Below are 24,715 nucleotides of genomic sequence, written 5' to 3' on the forward strand. Positions count from 1 at the left end.
ATAGTGATTCAGTGAAATCGCAAATATATTTATGGATATTTATTCCTAAAAAAAAAAAACTAAAAGTGATTATGGGTTTTTTTCGAGGGATAGAGTGCAGAAGTTATCTGTGTAGAAACTTGAGCATTTAACCTAAACTGGTTTTGAGTCCGGTTAATCGGCCAACCTATCTAGTAAGGACACCGAGTGAGTCAAGAAACCAGACTGAAATTGAGTGGTACTCTCAATCCAGAGCTTAACAGTTCCCGTGAGTGTACCTTCCAAGCATGCATTTTGATTTCTTTGGCTCAGTGAGTTTGAACTTTCGCTTTCAATTTTGAAAAAGCCTCTATTTCAATGAAATAAATTATACCACTATAAACCATTCTCTTCTCTTCTTTCCCCCCTAAGCTCGGCAATTGTAAATCACAACCCACCGACTCTGCTCTACGGCCTCCTTATAATATCATGCCGGGGAAACTTGTCCCAGAATTGAAGCTTAATAATACCTCTTCAGCTTCGGAAACACTTCGTTTTATGATCAGCGTGCAACATTTAATTTAATACTTGTCTTGCATACTTCCCGACTTCAAAAACTCGTTCAGATTAAGGTAGGGTCACAAGTTAAATATACTTGAAAGAGAAACTGAGGACACAATTCTTTCTTCGTTCACTTAGTCCATGACTCCATGCCAACAAACTGCAAAGAAGAGAGCCGGGGTCTTATTACAAAGATAAACTCTTTTGCTAGCTATTTACTTGTTTCTTGGTTCTGGATATATACAAAAGGCCAATAAATACGCTTTCCTTGCTAATCAGCAAATTAAGGCCAGTGCCTAGCTAGCTAGCTTTGGTCTGTAATTTCTTTCTTGCCAGATTTCGAGATTTTAATATTCTTTTCTTTTTCAATGATTGTATCTGAATGTAATTTCTGAGGCCAACTTAGTAGTACAAATTTTGTTTAAACATTCTTTATAATTCGATCAAAGCACAAGCTTCATAGCATACAAGTTTTGTAGCTTAAAAGATCGATAATTTCAAATGTATAGAAGGAGGAAACCAATCTCAAAATTTCCAGTCAAAGCTAAGATAAGGCCAGTGCAGAAGTACTCTACTTTGTACAGGAAAAGGGACGAGAAATCTAGATAGCCCCACACAACAACTTCAGAAAAGGACCAGAGATATTTTTTGTTCATAATCAATCTTTTGACTGAAAATCTTTAATTCTGTTTATTAGGGGGTACTTTTGTTCTTTTACCTTGTACGGTTTCCTCTAGCTAACTTGTATATATCACTGTCTCCTCCTCCCGGATTTTAATCACCACCAGCATTGCCAATTTGTTCTCTCTAAATTCTCCATCTCAGTTAGAAAATTAGGACGAGGCAGAAACAGAAACTCCTTCCTTTTGTTTATAACCAAAGACCCCCAAAACCTGTTGGTTCGTTTTGACCATGGATTTATCTACCATGGGAGACACCACTCTGAGCTTTTAAGGTCAGCTCTCTCTTTCTTCTCAACATCTGCTTGCATTCAGTCTATTTTTCTTTCCTTTTATATGAAATCAATTTGTTGTCCCCCATTTCGGAATTCTAATGATGGCTCGTTCCAAATTGCAGGTTTATTTGAAGATTTTAATGAAATCGGTAAAATGAGAAAGCCACTCAAGGTCACTTAGTAATACCTCATCTGTTCTAAATTTCTTTTTTGTCTTAAAACATACACTGTATTGTTTTCCTCTTCTTAGGTTTGTTTATGAATTAGTACCAGATATGTGATACTAATTAGTCATGTTCAGCAGGAGGAGTGTTTTTCACCAATGGTTTTATCAGCTCCAACAGTGGCAAGCAGTGAAGTGGTGCTTTCCCCCACTGTAAGGTGGTATGGAACTTTGGATGTATCACACTTGATGTGCGGCACTAAAGAAAGCAAGAAAGTATGTTTTACGGCCCAAGTATTGCGTGGATTATTAAAATGTTCGTTTGAGCTTTGAGGATTATTAAAGGAGTGTTTGTTAAGATTGTGGAGTGAATTGGTAAATGTATGTGATTTGCTTTTGTGTTGATGCGGCAAATAGAGTGCTGATTTTTTTTTTTTTTTTTTTTTTGTGGATGTTTGATTGGTGCTGAAAGTTAAAAGATTTTCAATGGAATAGAATTGCTTCTGCTGCATGTCTTAACTTCTATCTGTGCTTTTTAGCTTTGGGGTTGATTAGTGCTGAAAGTTACAAACTCTGTATTTTTGTTCTCTTCCTGGTTCAGATTCATTTATGGATTTTGATGTTGATGAAATACAGCTGCAGCATCCATCTGCCTTGGCCATGTTTGAGCAAATCATTGGAGCTTCCCAAGGCAAGCAAATAGTCATGTTTCTTGACTACGATGGCACTCTTTCGCCCATAGTCGAAGACCCAGATCGAGCTTTCATGTCTGATTCTGTAAGAGCTCCATTCTTAGCTCTGTTCACTGTAATTTTTTCGCTCTCTCCAAATCTGTATCTAAACTTTACCATGTCAAAATACAGATGAGGAAGACGGTGAAAAATCTTGCTAGTGAGTGGAAGATGCAGAGACAAGGTACATTTATTTTCAAGTTGTTTGCAGTCACTTCTACAAAATTAACTATTTATGTGCTTGAATTAATGGTGTATTGTTCTATTTTTTTTTTTTTTTTTTTTTTTTTTTTTTTTTTTTTTTTTTTTTAAGGAGAAAGGGATTAGGCGATATTAGTTCCTCGGAGACAGACAATGTAGGGCACAAGTCCCACCCTCAAACCCGAAGGTGAAGGGTCTGCCCCACTCTGGGAACCCACCGCCCGTCCCCCAACTCAATTTATTAATAATAAAGAAGAAAAATACATCGTCCAAGAGATAAAACAAAATTAACAGCGAAATAAAAGAGAGGGAAACTTCCCCCTCATGAACAAATCTACAAAAAGAAAAAATCAGCCACATAAGTGAAAACTGGACACACGAAATACGCCAGAATTTTGGTTGCGCCTGCATGTAGATGCATATGAAGCTAACTTTGCGCACGACCTCCTGGGAAAAAAAGCCTCTGAGAAGGAGCGGGCAAGAAAGGCAGACGAACATAATCATCTCAGCAACCTGTGAAGCGATAATTTGGGAGTCCCAAAAAATCCGCCTGCAAGTACCTGTGAAGCTCTGCAGGAGGGCTAGGATACCAAGTAAATGAGTGTTTTGAAACACCTAAGTTTGCCATCTTATCTGCAGCTACATTCCCTTCCCTAAAAATATGAGATCTACGAAATTGCATTTGCTGAATGTTCTTCAAGCAGTTTTGCCATCTAACTCTCAAGTCCCATGGAGGAGAGAAAGAGTTGGAGGAAAGAGATGCTAAAACACTAATAGAATCACTTTCCAACCACAGAGTAGTCCAACCTCTAGTGAAAGCAACTTCAATAGACACAATAACAGCATAAAGTTCAGCATAAAAGGAAGAATTGCAACCCAGAGGTTGGCAAAAACTCCCTAAATAAACCCCAGAAGCATCGCGAAAAACTCCTCCACAAGCTGCAGGACCAGGATTACCTTTCGCCAGACCATCAGTGTTAACTTTAACCCAAGGAGGGAGGGGGGGATGCCATAGGACACGTTGAATCTTGGGCGCTTTACGAGGCTTGGGGCACACCCCAAGGGAAGAGAGAAGGCGGGAATCCAGGACGCCTTTATAGTAACCAGGAACAAGAGAACCGAATTGCCGAATCCATGCCATAATTGAACAACACAGTGTAGAAAAAATAGGGGAGCGATTATCAAACCTGAGTCTATTTCGCGCCTTCCAAATTTCCATGAAAGTAAGCAAACCAGCTGCCAACCACAAATTATAAAGCTGAGGGGAAAAACCCTTGTGACAAAAGCCAACCCAAAAATCCAACAGAGAGTCATAAGCAGGAAATGAGGTTCCAAACTGAGTTGCCAGCCATCCCCAAAGATGTTGGGAGAAAGGGCAGTGTAAAAATAAGTGTAAAGCTGACTCTGCCGAACTGCTGCATAATTGGCAGATGGACACAATCGGAATCCCACCTCTTTTCAGCCGATCATCAGTGGGCAAGCGATCTAAGAGAATCCTCCAAGCCAAGAAAGAAAAACGCGGAGGAATGAAGGAATGCCAAATAGTAGAAGCCCAGTCTCTCAAAATAAAGTGTCGTCTAAGCAAGTTGTAAGAATCAGCGAAGGATAACTCTCCAGAGGCTGTAGACTCCCAAATGAGCATATCAGGTTCAGTGTCTAAAGGGAGACAGATATCAGAAATTTTCCTGTACAAGTCTGGAAAGGTATCTAGGAAAAAAGAGGGAAACTGCCAAGAATGATCAGAGATGAAATCAGCCACACGAAGATCACTGAATCCTGACCAGTCGAAAAAACCCAACATTTCCAAAATTGGATCTTGAAGCCATTTATCTTTCCAAAATGACACTGAACGACCATCTCCAATGATCCAACGACAATTGTGGGTGATATGAAGAGCAATAGAGCGGAAACCTGGCCAGATTGAGGATTTGCGGTAGCTCACTTTGGAACTAGATAATAAAGGATAACGAGTTCGCATATAATCACCCCATTGGGTCAAAGAAGTGAAAGAGTTCCATGCAAACCTTAAAACAGCTGCCGAATTAAGAGTTGCCAGGTCACGAATACCCACCCCGCCCTCTTTTTTCGGAGCACAAACTTGAGTCCAAGTAACAGTGACAATTTTCCGAGTCTCGATATTTCCAGACCATATAAAATTACGCGCCCATGTAGATAACTTCTTCACAAGGTATGCAGGCCATTGATACACAGAAAAACTATGGAGAAGCATACTTTGAAAAACAGATTGCACAAGTTGAGTGCGTCCAGCCATAGAAAGAAGCCTCCCCTGCCAACCCATTAACCTTGACTTAGCTCTATCGGCAATAACTTGGAGATGGCAGCTGCGGGGTTTTCCACAAAAAATAGGAACTCCCAGATAGATAAAAGGTAGGCGCCCTGCATGAAAACCCAATATACGTTGAACTGTACCTTTCCTGTGACGAGACCTAGCTCCAAGATAGAAAGTGCTTTTATCCGCATTAATGAATTGCCCTGAAGCTGCACTATAACGGTCAAAAAACCCACGCAGCCGTTTAAGAGAGTTTTTGTCCCCACGACAAAACACCATGAGGTCGTCTGCATATAACACATGAGACGGTGCAGTGCATTTCCTGGGAAAAGATATTGGCTTCAATTGACGGGTTTGGAGAAGTAAGTGAAGGCCCCGGCTAAGAGCCTCCTCAGCAAGACAGAATAAAAGTGGAGAAAGGGGATCTCCTTGTCTAACACCACGAGAACACGTAAAGAAACCTTGAGGAGAGCCATTGATTAAAAGAGATAGTCTTGCTGAGTGAAGAATAGAGCTGATCCAACTAGTGAAAGTGGGAGAGAACCCAAAATTACTTAAAACTCGGAGCAGAAAATCCCAGTTAAGAGTGTCAAACGCCTTTGCTATATCCACTTTGATTCCCACATTTCCACCATAAGCCTTTCGGTCCAATAAGTTAAAGCATTCCGAAACCATACCAATACAATGATTAATACGCCTACCAGGCAGAAAAGCTGATTGCTGAGGAGAAATTATACGTGTAGCAATAGACCCCAAGCGAGAAGCCAAAATCTTAGGTATAATCTTGAAGAGAAAATTGGCTAAGGCAATTGGGCGAAACTGAGTAATAAGCTGAGCATTTGGGACTTTTGGAATGAGAACTAAAAAATTGCAATTCATGTTGGGGAGGATCCAGTTTTGAAGAAAAAATTGACGAACACATGCCACCACATCAGAACCAACAATATCCCAACAAGCTTGATAAAAAGACCCTGAAAAACCATCAGGCCCTGGAGCACTAGAACCATCCATAGAAAAGACTGCACTTCTAATTTCCTCTGATGTAGGAATTGCAGATAGCACCACATTTTCATCGTCAGTCACAAGAGATGGAATAACTGAACAAACCTCATCCACATTTGTAGAAGGGGAGGAAATATCATAGAGATTCTGATAAAAAGCCACAGTATGTGCTGCAATGTCTGAAGGGTCAGTAAGTATCCTCTCCCCCACACGGATAGAAGACATTTGACTTTTGGCTGCACGAACCTTGGCATAAGTATGGAAAAAAGATGTACTGCGATCCCCATCAGTAAACCACTTAACCCGAGCTCTATCTTTCCAATAAGTTTCTTGCATCCTCAGAGCATCTAAGACTGCAGACTTTGCAGCAATCTCATCCTCAAACCTTTGATCAGTCATGCCACGGGTCGCGATATCTTGTTGAATGTTGACTAAATTTTCACGAGCAGTAGCAACCTTTTGATGGACATTACCGAAAACCACTTTGTTCCAATCACGCAAACAATGTTTCAAAGCCTTTAATTTCTGCAAAGTAACAAACATTGGGCAGCCACAAAGTTGAAAGGAATTCCAACAATTAGACACTACTGCATGAAAATTTGGATGCTGCAACCACATAGACTGAAACTTGAAAGGCTTGGGACCACTTGGGGAGAGTTTTGAAGCAGAGAAAATCAATGGAGAATGATCAGAAGCAACGCGGGGAAGAGCAACACAACTAGTAAAAGGCCAAGCTTCAAACCAAGTGGTATCACAAAGACATCTGTCCAAACGAAGCTCAACATGTCCACGGGTGCTCCAACCATTTGACCAAGTAAAGAACAAACCGGAAGTATCTAGATGAACAAAATCACAAGTATCTGACATACTTTGAAAATCTGCACAGGAGAGGCGAGAGGGAGATGGGCCTCCTGATTTTTCATGGGCTCCTAACATAGCGTTGAAGTCCCCGATTACCATCCATGGGATAGACGTTTGAGGACGAAGAGCATTAAGATCTTGCCATAAATCCCTGCGTTTGATATAAGAGGTAGAAGCATATACAAAAGAAAGTTGACTGGGATCATTGTCAAAAGGAACCTGTATTGTAACCTGCTGTTCGGAGTTGGAAATAATCGCCGGATTAGGAATATGAGAACCCTTCAACAGCCAAAGTTGGAAATACGCCACTGATGACCTCCTGCATCAATTCTTCCCAATTACTCCTACATGGCTACAACTGTATAAGCAGCGATCAGATAGAAACACAAGTACTTTACAGCAACCACAGCTACACCTAGGGCGACATTTTAGATAGATGCCTGCGAAGTTCGAGAGCATGAACTTGGTCAGAGCAAAATTAAAATTCAGCCCTAATTAAAGTTACCACTCACTAATTTGTGTCAAATTGTTGCAGGTACTAGAGTAGGGTTGAAATAAGTACTTGATTTTTCCACCACTCAACACCCAATCGAAAACTGTCAATTGGAAAAATAGAACTATGCTGTTTCACTGGATGGAGTTTAAGCTAAGCAATGTTATATTTGCTATTATAATTAATAAGAAGATCAACTCATAATGATAACCAATAAGCGCAAGTTTTCTAGCTTAAAAGATCGATAATTTCAAATGTATAGAAGGGGGGAACCAATCTCAAAATGTCCAGTCAAAGCTAAGATAAGGACCAGTACAAGTGTACAACAGTACTGTACTTTGTACAGGCAAAGGGGTAAGAAATTTAGATAGCCCCTATCAACATCTTCAGAAAAAGCACCAGAGATATTTTGGTCATACAGATCTATCTTTGATTGAAAATCTTCATCTGTGTATTAGGGGTACTTTCGTTCTTTTATCTTGCAGGGTTTCCTCCAGCTCCCTTGTATATATCAATGTCTTCTCCTAGATTATAATCACCACCAGCATTGCCATTTTGTTCTCTCTAAATTCTCCATCTCAGTTAGAAAATCAGGACGAGGAAGAAACTGAAATCACTTGCTTTTTGCCAGAACCTCAAGACCTTTTAGTTCGTTTTGACCATGGGGTTATCCACCATAGGAGACACGTACCACTCTCAAGTTTTTTAAGGCCAGCTCTCTCTTTCCCCTCTACATCTGCTTGCATTAATTCAGTCTATTTTCGTTCCTTTTACATGAAATCAATTTGTTGTCCCCCGTTTCTGAATTCTAATGTTGGCTTGTTCCAAATTTCAGGTTTGAGGATTTTAATGAAATCGGTAGAATGAGAAAGCCACTCAAGGTGGATCATATAACTCATCTGTTATAAACTTCTTTTTATGTCTTCTCAATGCATGCTTTCCCTTCTTTGGTTTGTTCATGAAGTGGTACCCAGACATGTGATGCTAATTAGTCATGTTCCGCAGGAGGGTTGTTTTCAGTAATGGTTTCATCACCTCCTACCTCCTAGAGTGGGGATAGGAATAATCGAGCTATTGGACAAATTGGTAGCCTCTGTTTTTGCCTTTTGTTCCCCACTCTTCGGCCAGATCCAGAAGCTCCTCCAAGACCATGCCCGAAACCTCGGCCCAAATTAACCCACTTCGACCTCCTCCTTCACCTGGCAACGGTCAGATCAGGCCCAGTTCCTCCACCTCAGTGCCCAATACCTTGGCCTCCGCCTCGGCCCCGGCCAAGACCAGATTGGCCCTTTCCCTGCCCGGGACGAAGATGCTTCGCCACTTTCATCTTGGGAGACTTTGTCACCATTTTCATGTTATTGGGTCCGGCCATTTTATCTGTTTGGTACCTCTTCCTTCTCTGAGATCTGAGATTTAGGTTTTGTAGCTGTAATGATACTGCCGACCCTATATATATTTGTATTTCCGTCCAAACCCTCAATCTATAACGTCCACATTACCAGAAAACTGTAGAAGTAACAAAACGAGTCATAACAACAAGTCTAGGCCGACTAGATAAGACTCCCCAAAACATGATCATTCCTTAAACACAAAATATTAAATCAGGAAATTCCAGTCCCACCCACACCAGTAATCTCATCTTCACTCTATTATCCTCCTACAAATAGGTAAAGCTTCTCTCTAGATTGATTTGCCGTATTCTTGGTTTATGAAAGAAGCCAAATACTTGATGAAGGTCTTGGCCTTGTCAGAATTGGGATTGAAGATATGGAACACGTACATGGTCTTCCCCTTGTTTCAATCAACTCTTTGCTTCCTGCCCAGTTTCTGTTCACCAATGCGTCATAATAAAAGCTAGCCTCCCTCTGTCCCTCAATATGTCATTTGCTTCTCTTTCTGGCTATGTCGTTTTTCTTGTCTTGCTTTTGAGTCTCTGTTCGTAAATCAGACATTGTGGTCTTTGGCATTTGATGAATGCTAACTTTTGTATTTGGGGTTAAACGAGAGCAAAACTTCATATTATCTTCGACTCTGAAGAGTAATAACATTTGAATTTGGACGTTATACTATTAATACATGAGTGATTATGTTGAACTCGTTAAAATTATTTACTGGACTGTAGATCATAACCCAAATTTAATTTTTCTAGTGTTAAATTAATCAATAGATGTGGGAAATAGCTCAGTGGTTTGTGTTCTATCCATGCACACTGCATTTCTATATATTTACAAGTTATTTTTATTTTCTCACCTTGCTATCTTTTTTTTTTTTAATGGAAGAGAGTTCGTGAGTGTTCTTGATATTGGATATTGTATTGAAGCAACTTAAATTCTCAAGTTTTATTTTAAATTTCTCACCTTGCCATCTTTTTTCTTTCTTTCTTGGGAGTTGGTGATGAGTTTCCTAAACATGCAAAGGGGTTGGTGAATTTTCTAGATATTGTATTGCAGCAGGTTGGATATGCTCAAGATTAGCTTCTTAATGAGGCTTCAAATTTTTATGAGATTATGATGTGGATAACCTGTATTCTGCTTGGATAATACAGAATTGCCTTTCTACATATTTCTAAAAAAGAAAACTCATATTTTCACATATGAGAATGAAAGGAAAACTCATTATTTTTCACATATGAGCATGAAAGGAAAACTTTTTTTTTTTTTTTTTTCATATTTGAGCATCAAAAGGAAAACTCATAATACATTCTCAAAAAAAGAAAGAAAAAAGAAAGAAAGGAAAACTCATTATTTTCGCATATGAGCATAATTTAGGGGCATTAATTGCTCCTAAAAAGCTAAGAAATCCTATATGAGTTATTATTTTGCCTTCTTTGTTGAAACCATATTGCCCTCATGTTTAGTTGGCAACTTGGCATACAAGGCCTCTAATGCATGTATTTCATATAATTACAATTTTAGGATTTTGTAAAATGGTCCATAAAGATTTGAAGTAATTCTTTTTTGCCCATGAGCTTCATATATTCATAGTTTTCTCAACTTTTTTATTTGGGTAGTTAGGAAAGTGCTTACAAAACCTTCGATGAACTAGGAATACACAGATCATGGAATAGACGTATGCATTTGCAGAATTATAAGTATTGAGAAATCTGCATTCATATTGTAAGTCATGAAAAATAAATCACTAACTGAATACATAAACTCGATGTTACAAAATTGATGATTGAGTTGGCCTAGTTAGCGACATTAGTAGAAATTACTTCATTCGTAGTCTCAACATGCAGTCAATTGACTTGAAAACGTACACGTGTAAATATTTTCTTTTTTCTCAGTGGCACATGCCAAAGACCTGACACACCGTACACGTGATTTACTTAGCACAATTACTATACACTTTACTTATCACACACGTAACATAACGGGCGTAAAAAATGGAGTGTATTTTTAAAAGTAAAGTATATCATGTGAGCCGCAACATGTAATATATCTTAAATAAAGTAAACACAAGTTTATTAAATACGTAATAAAATTCATCCGATCATGCATATTCAGTTACAAACTTTTTACGTAAAATTGCTTACTTTCCTCAACCAATCATAACAATATGAATAAAAATCAAAACATAAGATAAAAATTAGTATGGAGTGAAATAATATATCAGTGCCCATCAAAGAGCAAAGCAAATCAACAAAAACAATCAAAAGCCATCTATGTGCATTAGGGTTTGGCGCATAGAAGAGCAGATGCTTCTAGTATGATCACATTTCTCTTTTCAAAGGTAAATATGATGTACAAAATTCACATCTCCTTGACTCCTTCCTAAGAAAAATAAAAGAATGCTTTACAAAATGTTTCCCACCAAAAAGTTTAAATATTATTATACGCATGGCAACCAAGTGGCATCGTCTCACTACTTCACTACACAACCCCTGTGTTTTCACCAAATTATATTTTCATCCCCAAAACAAAACTATATAAAGCCCGACAGGTCACTCTAATATCACTGTCTCTCTCTCTCTCTCTCTCTCTCTCTCGCCGGGTTCTCAGGGCTCAGGGAATTCAGGCACGCATATTAAAATCCGGGTAACCCTCTCTAACTCCTTTACATTCTGCTCAGTTGTACCGTTCACTCACACATAGCACTTCACTAGGTCTGATCAGCCTAAGAAAAGGTGGCCCATTTCTGAATTTTCTGTCCAAGCAGAAACCCTTCTAATGGTCCCAATTCACTGTCTATTAGGGTTTTATCCATCAGACTTGTCATTTCATGTGATATCAGCCTTTTGATGATGCTGCGCTGTTGATTTCTGTGTACAATGTGGACTCAGTTACTTGAATTTTCAGCAGTTATATTTTATATCTGCATGTGTATATTTGTTCTTGGTTCACAATTTGAAGATTGAGAGGTTGCTATGGAGTGACCAAGTATGTTGGTTTTAAAAAAGATCATGAGGAATTCTTATGATCGAGTCATCTTGATTAGCTGATTTTCCTGATCTATATGCCCTTGTAAGTATTTAGTTTCATGTATAGCTGCAACCATTCAGGGTACCTATATATGATGCATGTATCCATATACGCATGAAGCATTATTCTTTTGTTTCTCCTTGCACCAATATATCAAAGTAAATTCCTTTTGCATTACTCATCCATGGTTTTTCAAAAGAGAACCGCTCTTTTATAACGAGATAGGTGGTTCAATGTTATTTCTTTATTTGTCGATTATAGGATTTTTTTTTTCTTCCCCTTTTGGTTAAGGCCTAGTATTTAATAATTTTATGCACAAAGATTTTTCGGTTTAGTTCATGAGAATTTACATTTTTCCATTTTTGTTAAAGAGAATATCACCTTTGCTACAAATAGTTGATAGTTTGGGAACCGATCGTTCCTTCTGAGAAAAGAATGATCAGTCAAATCAGGGGAATGAAGCAGATATCTGCTCAGGTACTTTGGGAGAGTACCTGAAACTGAGCTTTTAAGGCATATCTTTCTCACAAAACAATCTTTACCAAACAGGAAGTGTGGGAAATGACACAAATTTCCACACAAGAAAATGTTTTAATTAAATAGGTTGTTGGGTTTGGATTCTCACTGCATTTACTGATACAGGTCGTTGGACCATTAAATTTGGAATACAGCTTCATTATGCCTGTAAGAACCTTTCCAAATTCCTCACATATCAATGGATGCTGATCAATATCTACTCTCACTCTGCAGAATATGAGTAGCTTGGTTGAGAGGCTGCGCACTAGATCAGACCGAAAGCCAATTTATAATATTGATGAATCTGATGATGATCCCGATTTTGGGACTGGAAAACCTGGAAGAGCTCAGGAAAAGTTTGAGAAGATTGTTAGGACTGACGTGGTTTGTTTATCACTTCTTCGATGTCTTATAATACTTTGAAGTCTGTTGTGTTGCCATATTTTGTTTCAATTTAGAAATTACAACAAGTATTTTCTTATACTTCTTTTTTGAGGTATGTAGAAAGATAATTCCTGTCAAGCCTGTGGTGAAATTGAGAATCTTATGGAATGTGAGACATGCAACTATGCATATCATGCTAAGTGTTTACTTCCCCCGTTAAGGGCTCCTCTACCTGACAGATGGCGATGTCCAGAATGTGTAAGTTTCCTTGCCTACTTTTGCTTCTATTAAACCAGCTACAGATGATATGCTTCGGTGATGGCTGAGAACAAACTTTCCTATGTTTGCAGGTGAGCCCTCTAACTGATATTGACAAGATTCTGGATTGTGACAGGCGACCTACTGTGGCGGATGATAGTGATGCCACAAAGATGGGTTCAAGGCAGATTTTTGTTAAACAATATCTTGTGAAGTGGAAGGGACTATCATATCTACATTGCACATGGTAACTTGTTAATGGTTTCAGCTTATCTCTATGTATATGGGTTAAATCTCTTCGCTGGATCTCTTATACTATCTTTAAGAATAGTGGCTGGCTTACAAAAAAATCCTCTCACTCTGAAAACCAACCCTAAATGCAAACTGGTTGTCTTTCATGCTACTCTGGCAAATTGTGTATCCATTTTGGATAGTAGGCTAGTTTTATGTGACATTAATAGTCAGTTTGAGAGTTTCCATTTACCTCCCAATTTATTTTCTGTCAGGATTCCTGAGAAAGAATTTTTCAAAGCATTCGAGACATACCCGCGTCTAAAGCAGAAGGTTAACAATTTCAATCGTCAAAGGTCTTCCATTAATAACACAGAGGAGGAATTTGTTGCCATTCGACCCGAATGGACAACTGTTGACCGAATCCTTGCTTGCAGGTTCCGTTTCTATCTTCTTTTGTCTATTGAATACCAATATCATTTTCCCATGAAAATGTTTGTATGCTTCAGTTCATTTGAAATTCAAATCAATATGGGAGGTTAATGGGAAGAACTTAGTGCTGTATGGGAAGTCTAGAATGTTTGTAATGCTTATTGGATTCTGCAGGGGCGATGATGAGAAGCAATATCTTGTAAAGTGGCAAGAACTTCCTTACGATGAATGCTATTGGGAAGTGGAGGCTGATATCTATACATTTCAGCCAGAAATAGAGAAATTCCATAGAATCCAGTCTAGATCTCACAAATTGTCTGGTAAGCAGAAGAGCAGTCTTAAAGATGCTCTCGAATCAAAAAAGAAGCAGAAAGAGTTTCAACAGTTTGAACACAGTCCTGAATTTCTTTCTGGAGGTACCATTTCTGTCTTTTATGAGCTTTGAATCTGGCTTGCCTCACTCTTCCTCAGTGATTTGTTTTGACTACGGACGCCTGAGTGCTTTTTGGTGTAAATAAAGGTACACTGCATCCATATCAGCTTGAAGGTTTGAACTTTTTACGCTTCTCCTGGTCCAAACAAACTCCTGTAATACTTGCAGACGAGATGGGACTTGGTCAGTGTATTTATCACTTTAACCTATGGTATAATTTTCTTTCTTGATAGCTGAATTTTACCAGCGGCTTGAGATTTATTTGGTTGCAGGCAAAACTATACAGAGTATAGCTTTTTTAGCATCTCTGTTTGAAGAGAAAGTCTATCCACATCTAGTGGTGGCTCCACTTTCAACGTTACGAAATTGGGAACGGGAATTCGCAACATGGGCACCTCAAATGAATGTTGTAAGTGCATTGAATTTCATATGATATATCATCATTCATCAATCAAATGTGATTCTGAATAAACGTTCACTTGGTCCAGGTTATGTATGTTGGCTCTTCCCAAGCCCGTGCGGTCATAAGGGAATACGAGTTTTACTTCCCCAAGAATCACAAGAATATCAAGAAAAAGAAATCTGGTCAGATCATTAGTGAGAGCAAGCAAGATAGGATCAAGTTTGATGTCCTTCTCACATCATATGAGATGATTAACTTGGACACTACATCACTGAAACCGATAAAGTGGAAGTGCATGGTAAATTTCTGTTGCTCTATATGTACATTCCATACTTATTTGAATATTTGGTTTGTGCCTAATTCAGAAATCCATATGTAGATTGTTGATGAAGGACATCGTCTCAAAAACAAGGATTCAAAATTGTTTTCATCATTACAGCAGTTCTGGACGAATCATCGCACACTTCTGACTGGAACTCCTCTTCAGGTTGATCACGCAGTGTCTTGTGTGATAGATACGCTTTTCCTTATATTTCCCTTTCTAATACTTTCTAACACCTATCCTGTCATTCTGAAAGATTGAACCATTCTAGTTACGTTCTGCACTTTCTTTTTGGGCAGAATGCTGATTTGGTTTGTTTCTCAATTAATCGCCCTTTTGTGCCTTAGGGTTTTCTGGGTATTGCAAGAAATAGTCAGCTTGATTTTGTTTCTGTTCTCTTATGATTTAGCTGACATAAATAAACTAGTTAGATACATCAAAGTTATTCATTGGAAACTTACTTGTGGTCATATATGTTATACAATTACAGAATAATCTGGATGAACTTTTCATGCTTATGCACTTCCTTGATGCTGGCAAGGTGAGTGTCAGCCATGCATTTTATGAAATTGAATTCAGCTAATTCAAAATGAACTCCTTTTTTTATTTCATACCTTTTCATGCATACTTTACATGCAGTTTGCAAGTCTAGAGGAGTTCCAGGAAGAGTTTAAGGATATCAACGAGGAACAGCAGATCTCCAGGCTTCACAAAATTCTTGCTCCTCATCTTCTTAGAAGTATAAATTCAAAACTCTATCAAGAAAAACGTGCTCTACTAATAAGATATGCACATATAATTTCCTATTAGATGCATTTAACAGTGATATACACTGTTAGCTTTGTTATTTGAATTTTTTCTTTTTGTTTCTTGAAGACATCCTGACTAAATTTGAAATTTTGGCCTGGAACCATTTTAGAATTTCAATCTTCTTCAATTTGAAATTTTTGGAACTCTTCATTCTAAAAAAAAAAAAAAAAAAAAAAAAAATCTCTTTTTATGTGGTTCAATTTTTGGATTTATTGTGGTTGATTTTCAGTCTTCTTTTGTCTTTTTATCAACACATGTCATGAATGTCCAGATTTATTTATATTTATTCATTTCATGAAAGATAATAGTTAACATGGTTTAAAGACGTGAAAACATTTGTCGCTGATACCTGTTGAACACTTTGCAGCCTTGTGTATTTTATGTAGTTCTGTTCCTCTTTGATGTAGTTCAAAGTTCAATATGTATGGTGGTTGTTACTGTGTTTAAGTTTAATTGCTCTAATTTCTTCTAACCATTCTAGGAAAAAATTGCTGAAATGTGTGTGGAAATTGGTAATTGGTACTGCAGGGGTGAAAAAAGACGTCATGAAAGAATTACCTCCTAAGAAGGAACTTATATTACGCATTGAATTAAGCAGCAAGCAGAAAGACTATTACAAAGCAATTCTGACTCGTAACTATCAGATACTAACTCGTCATGGTGGTGCACAGGTAAGTTTGTGTGATCTAGTTAAATGAAACTCTTATTTAATCTCTTCTTCTTGTTTTTTTTTTTCTTTCTTTCTTTCTTTCTCTCTTTCTCTCTCGCTCTAGCCTAACAAGTGGTTATCAGATATCTCTTATCAATGTGGTCATGGAGTTGCGCAAGCTCTGTTGTCATGCTTATATGCTCGAGGGAGTCGAACCTTACATAGAAGATGCCAATGAATCTCACAAGTAATTTTCTTCTTGCCTAATCTTCGAGATCACCGTCTATCAAAGAAGTTGGTTTCTTCTGTATGGAGTTGAAAATAGTGACTGAATTTGTTTTGATTGATAGAATGTTATTCTATTAGCTAAATTTGTGCATTCATAGGTGGAGTTTTGAGATATGTTGTTCCACTTTCCTTTACCATTTGACAGGCAACTTTTGGAATCTTCTGGAAAACTGCAAGTATTGGACAGAATGATGGTAAAACTTAAGCAGCAAGGGCACAGGGTGCTTATCTATTCACAATTTCAACACATGTTGGATTTGCTAGAAGACTACTGTACATACAAAGTATAAATGCATAGTTACTTTGGTTTTTGTCTACATTCTTATGTATTAGCATCTAGTTTTGCAGAATGAAATAGTTGGTAACTGTTCTGGTTATGTCTGACAGTTTTAAATTTTTTAATTTTGTCAGAAATGGCAGTATGAACGAATAGATGGTAAAGTTGGTGGAGCTGAGAGACAAATAAGGATAGATCGATTCAATGCCAAAAATTCTTCCAGGTTTTGCTTTCTGCTTTCCACTAGAGCTGGGGGCTTGGGCATAAACCTTGCAACTGCTGACACAGTGATCATATATGATAGGTAAATACTTAAACTTCACTAACATTTTTTTTTTTACTGTTTTGAAATCCTTCAAAAAAATTTATCATGGAACTCTGAAATCATTTTAAATAAAAGATATGAAGGAAGTATTACAGGACAGAGTTTAAGGAATATTTTTGGTCTGCAGTGATTGGAATCCTCATGCAGATCTACAAGCTATGGCTAGAGCTCATCGACTTGGGCAAACTAACAAGGTTGGATTTATTACTTCAATGTTATCAATATTCTTTTTCTTTTTGTTTTGGTTTCAGTCTTATAAAAGGGATTTTGGGGTTGCAGGTGATGATTTATAGGCTAATAACACGAGGAACAATTGAAGAAAGAATGATGCAACTGACTAAGAAGAAAATGGTACTGGAACATTTAGTTGTTGGAAGGTTAAAGGCTCGAAACATCAACCAGGTTTGCAAATTTCTTAATTAATAATTGGAGCAAAAACATTATGTTCCACTGAAATTTAATCAAAGTTTTAAATGGTTCTAACTTCACTTTAGGAAGAGCTAGATGATATCATTCGATACGGATCAAAGGAGTTATTTGCTGATGAAAATGATGAAGCGGGAAAATCCCGTCAAATTCATTATGATGATGCTGCGATAGAGAGGTAAATTTTGTAGCAAGTTTTGGTACCCTTGACAGCATTTAGATGTATGTGCCCAACTAATTTATTTATGCTTCTTCTTTCTTTGTTGATAGATTACTTGATCGTGAACAAGCTGGGGATGATGACACTCCTTTGGAGGAAGAAGATGAAGATGGATTTTTAAAGGCCTTTAAGGTATATATTTTATGATTTTTAAGGTCACTAAGGTTATAGTTTATATGCATAAGACGCAGTGGTGCTGTGCATGAAGCTTAATTCCCTAACAGGACACTTTTTGTGTTTTGTTGTTTTCTCTTGCATAAACTGTTTGATAGTGATAATAACATAATGCTTAGCACTTAAAGAAAGGAGTGGATGTTGTGGTAACTCATAAGCATCAGTTTAATAAATTTAGTGTGGTAGTTTGTCAGGCCATTTCTTTTACTTTTTAAGTAGTGTTCTAGATGAGCTTGAACTATTGCATACTAGCAGAGTCACGTATAGGGATTTACAAATTTGTACACAATCTGCTTCTCTGTGGTACTATATGGTTAAATTTAAGGTTGTAGCATTTAGATTGATATTTAGTTCTTCACAAGAAAGAAATGCTATGCGCAATCTTGAAGTGGTTCTAATTTTGAGTCTCTGGAAATTGATCGTATCTATACTATTATTCACAGAACTGTGTTTCCCTATTTTTGGCCAAAACTTTCCATAACACCTTTTTCTTACTTTGGGAAAAAATTGCAGGCATTATAGTAGTTAACAAAATAATATATAAATAAAAAGCTCTATCTCCATTTTTTGCTCTGCCTTATCCTCATTCTCTGCAATAACTGCCTCTCCACAGGAGGTTTCAAGTTATTAGAATCAATTGGTTAATAGTAAATATGGCATAGTTTTAATGGTTTCTAATTTTGCTCTTGCCTCCTTTCCTCTTTTGGGGCAGGGGGTGGTTGTAATACTCTTGATTCTTTACCATCTTTGTCCATTTTATCATGAGTTTATTTCCTTGTACAAATATATGTGCTGTATCCTAATAAATCCTTTTAGTCAAACAATTACCAAAATTTGAAGATATAGAAAATTTTGAAATTAAATTCAAATCTATCATTTTAAGAATTTATGCCTCAAGTGGTTTTTTATGAGTAATTGAGTATATATATGAAGGTCAATATAACAAAGCTACCTACAAAAATATAATAAAGGGACGGTGGCACACTCGTTCCTTGTTGGTTCGTCCCAGAGATATCATTTTTCTGAAATGATTTCTGATGAAATAGCTTACCTTTATGTAGAGGAAAGAGATATTCATCTGTGTATTGTTGGAGTCTGAAATTTCTGTCTGTAGAAATTGCAAACTTAGTCTGGAATTCTCCGTCAGTCTTGTTTAGTCATCAAGGGTTGTAACATTTGATAGTTCCTTGGTTTTATAAAGGCAATAAAAACATACTTGACTCATTGACAGTCATGTTCCATAAGATTTCTTATTGTTTAATCTCATTCCCTCTGTTTATTGATTTTCTTTTGTTAAACTTCTTTCCCCCAAAACTAAATAAACCTGCATCATGTGCTATAGGTTGCAAATTTTGAATACATTGACGAAGCAGAGGGCGTAGAAGAGGAGGAACCAAAAAAGGCTGCAGTTGACAGTAGTCCTACTGACGATGATAAATCAAATTTCTGGGAAGATTTGTTAAAGGACAGATATGAAGTGCATAAAGTTGAAGAATTAAACGCTTTAGGCAAAGGGAAGAGAAGTCGTAAGCAGGTAGTTCTTCAAGTTGCTGATTGTAGGGATCTTTCATTATTTATTATGTATTTTTTGTACGAGAGATGTGGTTTTGCTGCAAACTATATATGGGGGTCTGATTGTGTGTGCTTGCATCATGGGGCATGTTCTTTGAATATCATCTTAACTAATCTACATATAAATTAATTCTTCTGTTTGAATTTTTTTTTTTTTTTTAATAAATTCTAAATTGGGTTGGTTCGTAAAAAAGGTGTAAAGACACTATCATACATACCAAAAAGTGCTGTTAGAATCTTGGTCGTTATGAATTTGTATCAATTTAAATAGTGTTGAATTTGTTCAGATGGTATCTGTTGAAGACGATGATCTCGCTGGTTTGGAAGATGTAAGTTCTGATGGAGAGGATGATAACTATGAAGCTGAAGTGACGGATGGCGAAACAGCTTCCTCTGGACCTCTTTCTGGAAATCTTTCTGCAGGGAGAAAGCCTAATAAAAAGAGAAGTCGTGGTATATTGAGAGACATGGTAGTGTATTAATAATTTGAAAAATAGCTGATCTCATGCTGATCATTTTTCCACTTTCAAATGAATTATTTTGCAGTGGATAGTGCAGAACCCCTTCCTTTGATGGAAGGAGAAGGAAATTCATTCAAAGTCTTGGGTTTCAATCAAAATCAGAGGGCTGCATTTCTAAAAAATTTTATGAGGTACCGTTTAAATTTGTATTTTCTTTTCCAGTGCTTATACATATAATTTATGTTTATCCATTAATTGCGTACCCTCCTTCCCTCTCATTTTGATCTGTATACAATATTCTGACTGTGAAAGTGGTTTGTATGAGTCGACTGAATTTGTCTTGTGTTTATTTTGTGAGACAAGAATGTCTGGAATGTATCGAGCCTGTGGGGCTGGGGATCTGTGATCGATATATAACAGTGTGTCGACATTTCAAATAGTCTTGTATGTGTATAATTCTTCTGATGAGATTTTGTGGATACCCTGCAGGTTTGGGATGGTGGATGATGACTATAAGGAGTTTGTAGCACGCATGAAGCAGAAGACATATGAAGAAATAAAAGCGTAACAACTCCTTCCTACTTGCATCTATACTACAGTGGGACACATGGATAATTACTAGATAGATTGGATCTGTTCTTCATATTTTGTTAGCTGCTACCATATACAAATTTCTCAGTTTTTTATATGAAAATCATAGAAGTAGAAGGCCAATTTCTCCTTAACCTTCATATTTGCATCCTATCTTAGAAGTTAATAGAAAATAGCTGTATTCCTGATCGTTATTTATGGTCTCCTGTTTAACTGACTGCACCTATACCATAAGGTAATGATGTAAATAGATATTGCTTGGTAGGAGTTCTCTTCTGTTGGTATTCTTGGCATGCAAATGGGATTTTCTTTTTGTACTGTTCATTTAAACCTGAGTCTCATATTCATCTCAATGTGACAAAAGTAAATTCCAATGGCTTCATTTTATGTACTTATACTCTTATCTTACATTCATCCATATCATATCCCTAAACAAGGGACAAATAGACTATTTATCGGAGACAAAATACATGTACATATTCTTTGAGTGCTGTGAGTGTGTTTTGATTTTTTTTTTTTTATATAAATTTCATTTCAGTTATGCCACTCTATTCTTGAAACACATAATTGAACCATTAACAGACTTTCCAACCTTTTCAGGTAATAATCCTTGGAAATCCCGTCATTCTTATCTGCCCTTTCTTTTATATGTTTACTCTCAATACGTTACCATTTCTGACAAAGAAAGTTTTACTGTCCTGATCTTTGTTATAGATGGTGTCCCTAAAGAAGGACTCAATATAACGGACGTACTTGTTCGGTATTCAGTTATGTCTATGATTCATAAAAAAGTAAGTTTGTAGCCACATGTTATACTAAACTTTATTGTTATGTATGCAATATTGTCTTTGGATTTCTGGTATTGTGATATATTCTAACCAAAGTAAAGAGGATTATTTGCTTATCTATGTTTATTTTTTATGTATAGTGTGTGTTTCCACCAACCTTTCATCCCATTTGATTTTTTTTTTTTTCTTTGGTATAGGCAAAGTTTGCAACAGAAAATCCAGGCGCTCCTTTATATGAAGATTACGTCCTGTTCCGTTACCCAGGATTGAAGGGTGGCAAATTTTGGAAGGTGGATCACGATGGGATATTACTGCATGCTGTATTAAAGTAAGAATTTATCTTATATGTTTACTATTGCTGTTGCTTTTTCTGCAATTTGCTTCTGCATCTATTTTCCTGTCTGCATGATGTAAAAATACATAGCATCGTGTGGGAGGCAAAACTTACACAACATAGCCCCATAGATCAATATTAGCTCTCTCACATTCATATGTACGTCAATCATTCTGTGTGTTAATGTCTTGTTAGCAGCACATGTGTTGGCTATCAAGCGAAGTGTGCTCCACATAATCCGGGCCAATACTTCTTAACCCTAGGAGCACACTATATACATTACATTTAATTTTCCTGGACCATATCGAAAGTGGAAGGCATGATTAACTCGTTCTGCATCTAGCTTTAGAAGTTGGTGGCCAGAACTCTCACTTATGCAGTTATGCTGAATCTGAGTCGTTTATGCCAATCTGATTTTTTTAATGTTCTTGGGACATTTCTCCAGAGTTTTTCAGTCGTTTAAATATACAGTATGGTCATTCTTTACTTACTGTTTTTGTGCTTGGGTCACAAGGCATGGATATGGAAGATGGCAAGCTATTGTTGACGACAAGGACCTGGGGATTCAAGAAGTTATTTGTCAAGAGTTGAACCTTCCTTTCCCAGGGCAGGTTAAAGCACAAAATGGAGCACATGCTAATACTGAAGCACCTGGTAACGCCGCTGGAAATGGTAATGGGAATGACGTAGGAGAAAATGTAGCTCAGGGAACCATTGATCCAGTAAACCAGCCTCAATCATATCCAGAGTCTTCTACGTCGCATTATTCAAGAGATATGCAAAGAAGATTGGTAGAATTTATCAAGCGAAGAGTGCTTCTCTTGGAGGATGGCAACAATAAAGAAGCCCAGAAAGAATACTACGTAAGTTTATAATGTCTCATGTTACCTGCACGTGGGCAAATTGTATACTATGTTGGAGCATATAGGAAAATTTAAACCATTAATTACTGCTTTTATAAATATCATTGCCCATGTTATAACTCCTAAGGTTCTCATAAAATCTATCCAGAAATTTAATAGTTTAAGGTTATGAAATATGAACTATGATGTATAATTTCTATTCAGAAATAGAAGAAAAGCAAGGAACATATGATCCTTTAATTTGATTTTGGCTACTGAATTTTTGTTCACTTCAATTGTTTTCTCAGGATGAGTTGTATGCAAATGAGATTGCGGAGCTTGAGAAGGAAACCATGGGGACGAATTTTCCATACACTGGGGAAACTGATAAGCAAATGGGTGATGATCAGTTGCCAATAGTTGAAGAAATCGGTAAGCGCTGTCTGTTTCTTGAAGCACTTCCTAGTAGATCAAAATCAGTATTTTCTTTCTGCCTTGATTTTCTCAGTGACAACTGATATTCATGCCTTGCAGGTTCGGAAGAAATTCTAGCTGCAGCTTGTGACAATGATCCAGATCGTTTAAAATTGCCTCAGCTTTTTAATGAGGTAAATTAATTTATTATTGGACATAATTTTGTCGATGGCTTTGAGCATATTAACCTTCACCGTATCATAATAACGTGTCAGATTTGATATATGTATCTTCTTCCTATGCTATTGGTAGATGTGCAAACTTGTGGAAGGAACTGCCCCGCAGTCTCTGCAGACTTCTTTTGAAACTATCTGCGAAGACGTACTTAGCATGACTGGCCCCCCTGTGCAACAAAATCCTCCTACTTCAGCACAGCCAACACTAAATGCAGATAAACAACCAGGAGATGTGTCAAAGAGCACAAGATAATGGAGATCACCCCGAAATTGTGGGGTTGGACTCGCGCAACAGAGAAGATGAATAGTGAAATTCCATCTCCTGGAGGTTCGTGTTTGCCTCAGACAGGTCCAACAGTGCCCCAAAAAGCTGGAAATGTAAAATGATGCATGTAGTGTTGTTACTGTATACCCTTTCTTTGATCATAGCTTAGGTGATCAATAGTATCAAGCTCACAACAATGGTTAGAAAAGCAGCTGTCCCATCTTTTATCATTTAATAAAAGCAACTTTTTTTCCCCTCAACATTTCATATGTGAATTAAAGTTTCAATTCTTCAAATTAGTTTAAAATGGTTGCTTTTGGTCTTCAAATTAAAAAAAAAGAACATAATGTAAAAATAATATATATTTTTTAGGGAAAATGATCATTTACCCGATTTTAGGCTAAAAATTGCTCACTTGCTCCACCAACTGTTTTTTAACCCCATTTACCCAAAACACTCTAAGGGATTATTTCCCCTTTACCCAATTATTTCTTTTTTCTTTTTTTTTGAGACTTTTTTTCCCTCTCCTTCTTTCTCACTTAGAGGGAGAACTCACCTTCCACCTTGCTGTGCTACGGTGACTAGTGGCCGGCGACCAGACTCCGGCAACCAGTGATCGGACTCCGGCGAACGGTGACTGGACTCCGGCGAACGGTGACCGGATTCCGACGACCGGTGACCGGATTCCAGAATCCGGCTATTATTGCCCCACAGTAATCATATTACTGCCCCCCAGTAATCATATTATTGCCTCCGAAAAATCATATTATTGACGCCCAGTGAATTGTATGAACTCCCAAAACCAAAATGAATACACTACAGGAACAATTGATCAATTTTAATCATATTACTGCCCCCAGTAATCATATTATTGCCCCCCAATACAAAGTCTAATGTTTCTACTGCCTCCCAATAGACCACCAAAAATGCACCTTTTTGTAGGATTCACAGATAATTTGACTTTAATACACAAAAAACAACATGTAACTTATCAAAACACCACACTATAGTGATCCATGTCCCTCGTATCAAAGTCTACTGGGGGCCAATAATGTGTCTACTGCCCCCCAGTAGACCATCAAACAAACCCGACCCGAATTCCCACATCGGGACCAGCGCCTCCGGGTGCTTCAAGCACGAGCAGCAGCGACTGGGACGATGGGCTTTGACGGTGGGCTTGAGGTCGGCGAAGATTACGCCTAGGACATGCTTGCCGGCATCGATCTTGGAGAATAAGATGGTGGGCTTTGAGTGTGGGCTCGAGGTCGGCGAAGATTACGCCTGGGATATGCTTGCCGGCACCGATCTCGGAGAAGAAGATGGTGGGCTTTGACGGTGGGCTCGAGTTCGGCGAAGATTACGCCTGGGACATGCTTGCCGGCACCGATCTCGGAGAAGATGGTGCTGAAGGCGTCGTGGCTCAACATC

At 37.7% G+C, this 24,715-nt stretch overlaps 2 protein-coding genes across 4 annotated transcripts; both read left to right on the forward strand.

The window, feature by feature from the left end:
• Nucleotides 1–1,266: 1,266 nt before the first annotated feature.
• Nucleotides 1,267–9,401, forward strand: LOC112193972 (probable trehalose-phosphate phosphatase H). 3 transcript variants are annotated; one of them, XM_040516136.1, is made up of 7 exons: nucleotides 1,267–1,474; nucleotides 1,597–1,646; nucleotides 1,779–1,913; nucleotides 2,274–2,414; nucleotides 2,501–2,552; nucleotides 8,051–8,096; nucleotides 8,221–9,401. In XM_040516136.1, exons 2-6 carry the CDS (start codon nucleotides 1,629–1,631, stop codon nucleotides 8,080–8,082), a joined length of 378 nt encoding a protein of 125 aa, XP_040372070.1. In that variant the 5' UTR covers nucleotides 1,267–1,474; nucleotides 1,597–1,628; the 3' UTR covers nucleotides 8,083–8,096; nucleotides 8,221–9,401. The 3 variants fall into 3 exon arrangements, with proteins under 3 accessions (XP_040372070.1, XP_040372072.1, XP_040372071.1); XM_040516138.1 differs by lacking the exons at nucleotides 8,051–8,096; nucleotides 8,221–9,401 and adding an exon at nucleotides 2,682–2,822; XM_040516137.1 differs by lacking the exons at nucleotides 8,051–8,096; nucleotides 8,221–9,401 and adding an exon at nucleotides 2,689–2,822.
• A 2,988-nt stretch (nucleotides 9,402–12,389) lies between these two features.
• LOC112191650 (CHD3-type chromatin-remodeling factor PICKLE) lies at nucleotides 12,390–23,547 on the forward strand. Its single transcript, XM_024331033.2, has 30 exons — nucleotides 12,390–12,536; nucleotides 12,657–12,794; nucleotides 12,887–13,041; nucleotides 13,301–13,462; nucleotides 13,632–13,873; nucleotides 13,978–14,073; nucleotides 14,163–14,299; nucleotides 14,379–14,591; nucleotides 14,673–14,780; nucleotides 15,106–15,156; nucleotides 15,255–15,354; nucleotides 15,954–16,096; nucleotides 16,218–16,321; nucleotides 16,508–16,646; nucleotides 16,774–16,943; nucleotides 17,092–17,158; nucleotides 17,244–17,366; nucleotides 17,459–17,568; nucleotides 17,661–17,742; nucleotides 19,127–19,318; nucleotides 19,644–19,809; nucleotides 19,903–20,008; nucleotides 20,307–20,381; nucleotides 20,947–21,008; nucleotides 21,123–21,199; nucleotides 21,394–21,524; nucleotides 22,045–22,393; nucleotides 22,681–22,804; nucleotides 22,907–22,980; nucleotides 23,099–23,547. Exons 1-30 carry the CDS (start codon nucleotides 12,390–12,392, stop codon nucleotides 23,273–23,275), a joined length of 4,020 nt encoding a protein of 1,339 aa, XP_024186801.1. The 3' UTR covers nucleotides 23,276–23,547.
• Nucleotides 23,548–24,715: the final 1,168 nt, after the last annotated feature.

This window comes from Rosa chinensis, chromosome 3 (assembly GCF_002994745.2).
Source record: "Rosa chinensis cultivar Old Blush chromosome 3, RchiOBHm-V2, whole genome shotgun sequence".
Lineage (NCBI taxonomy): Eukaryota > Viridiplantae > Streptophyta > Magnoliopsida > Rosales > Rosaceae > Rosa > Rosa chinensis.

Coding starts and splice junctions, on each gene's coding strand:
- LOC112193972 (XM_040516136.1), top strand. Junction 1,914..2,273: donor GCACTAAAGAAAGCAAGAAA/GTATGTTTTACG, acceptor GATGAAATACAG/CTGCAGCATCCATCTGCCTT. Junction 2,553..8,050: donor GTGGAAGATGCAGAGACAAG/GTACATTTATTT, acceptor TCCAAATTTCAG/GTTTGAGGATTTTAATGAAA.
- LOC112191650 (XM_024331033.2), top strand. CDS start 12,390: ATGAGTAGCTTGGTTGAGAGGCTGCGCACTAGATCAGACCGAAAGCCA. Junction 16,097..16,217: donor CTCGTCATGGTGGTGCACAG/GTAAGTTTGTGT, acceptor AGTGGTTATCAG/ATATCTCTTATCAATGTGGT. Junction 22,394..22,680: donor AAGCCCAGAAAGAATACTAC/GTAAGTTTATAA, acceptor TTGTTTTCTCAG/GATGAGTTGTATGCAAATGA.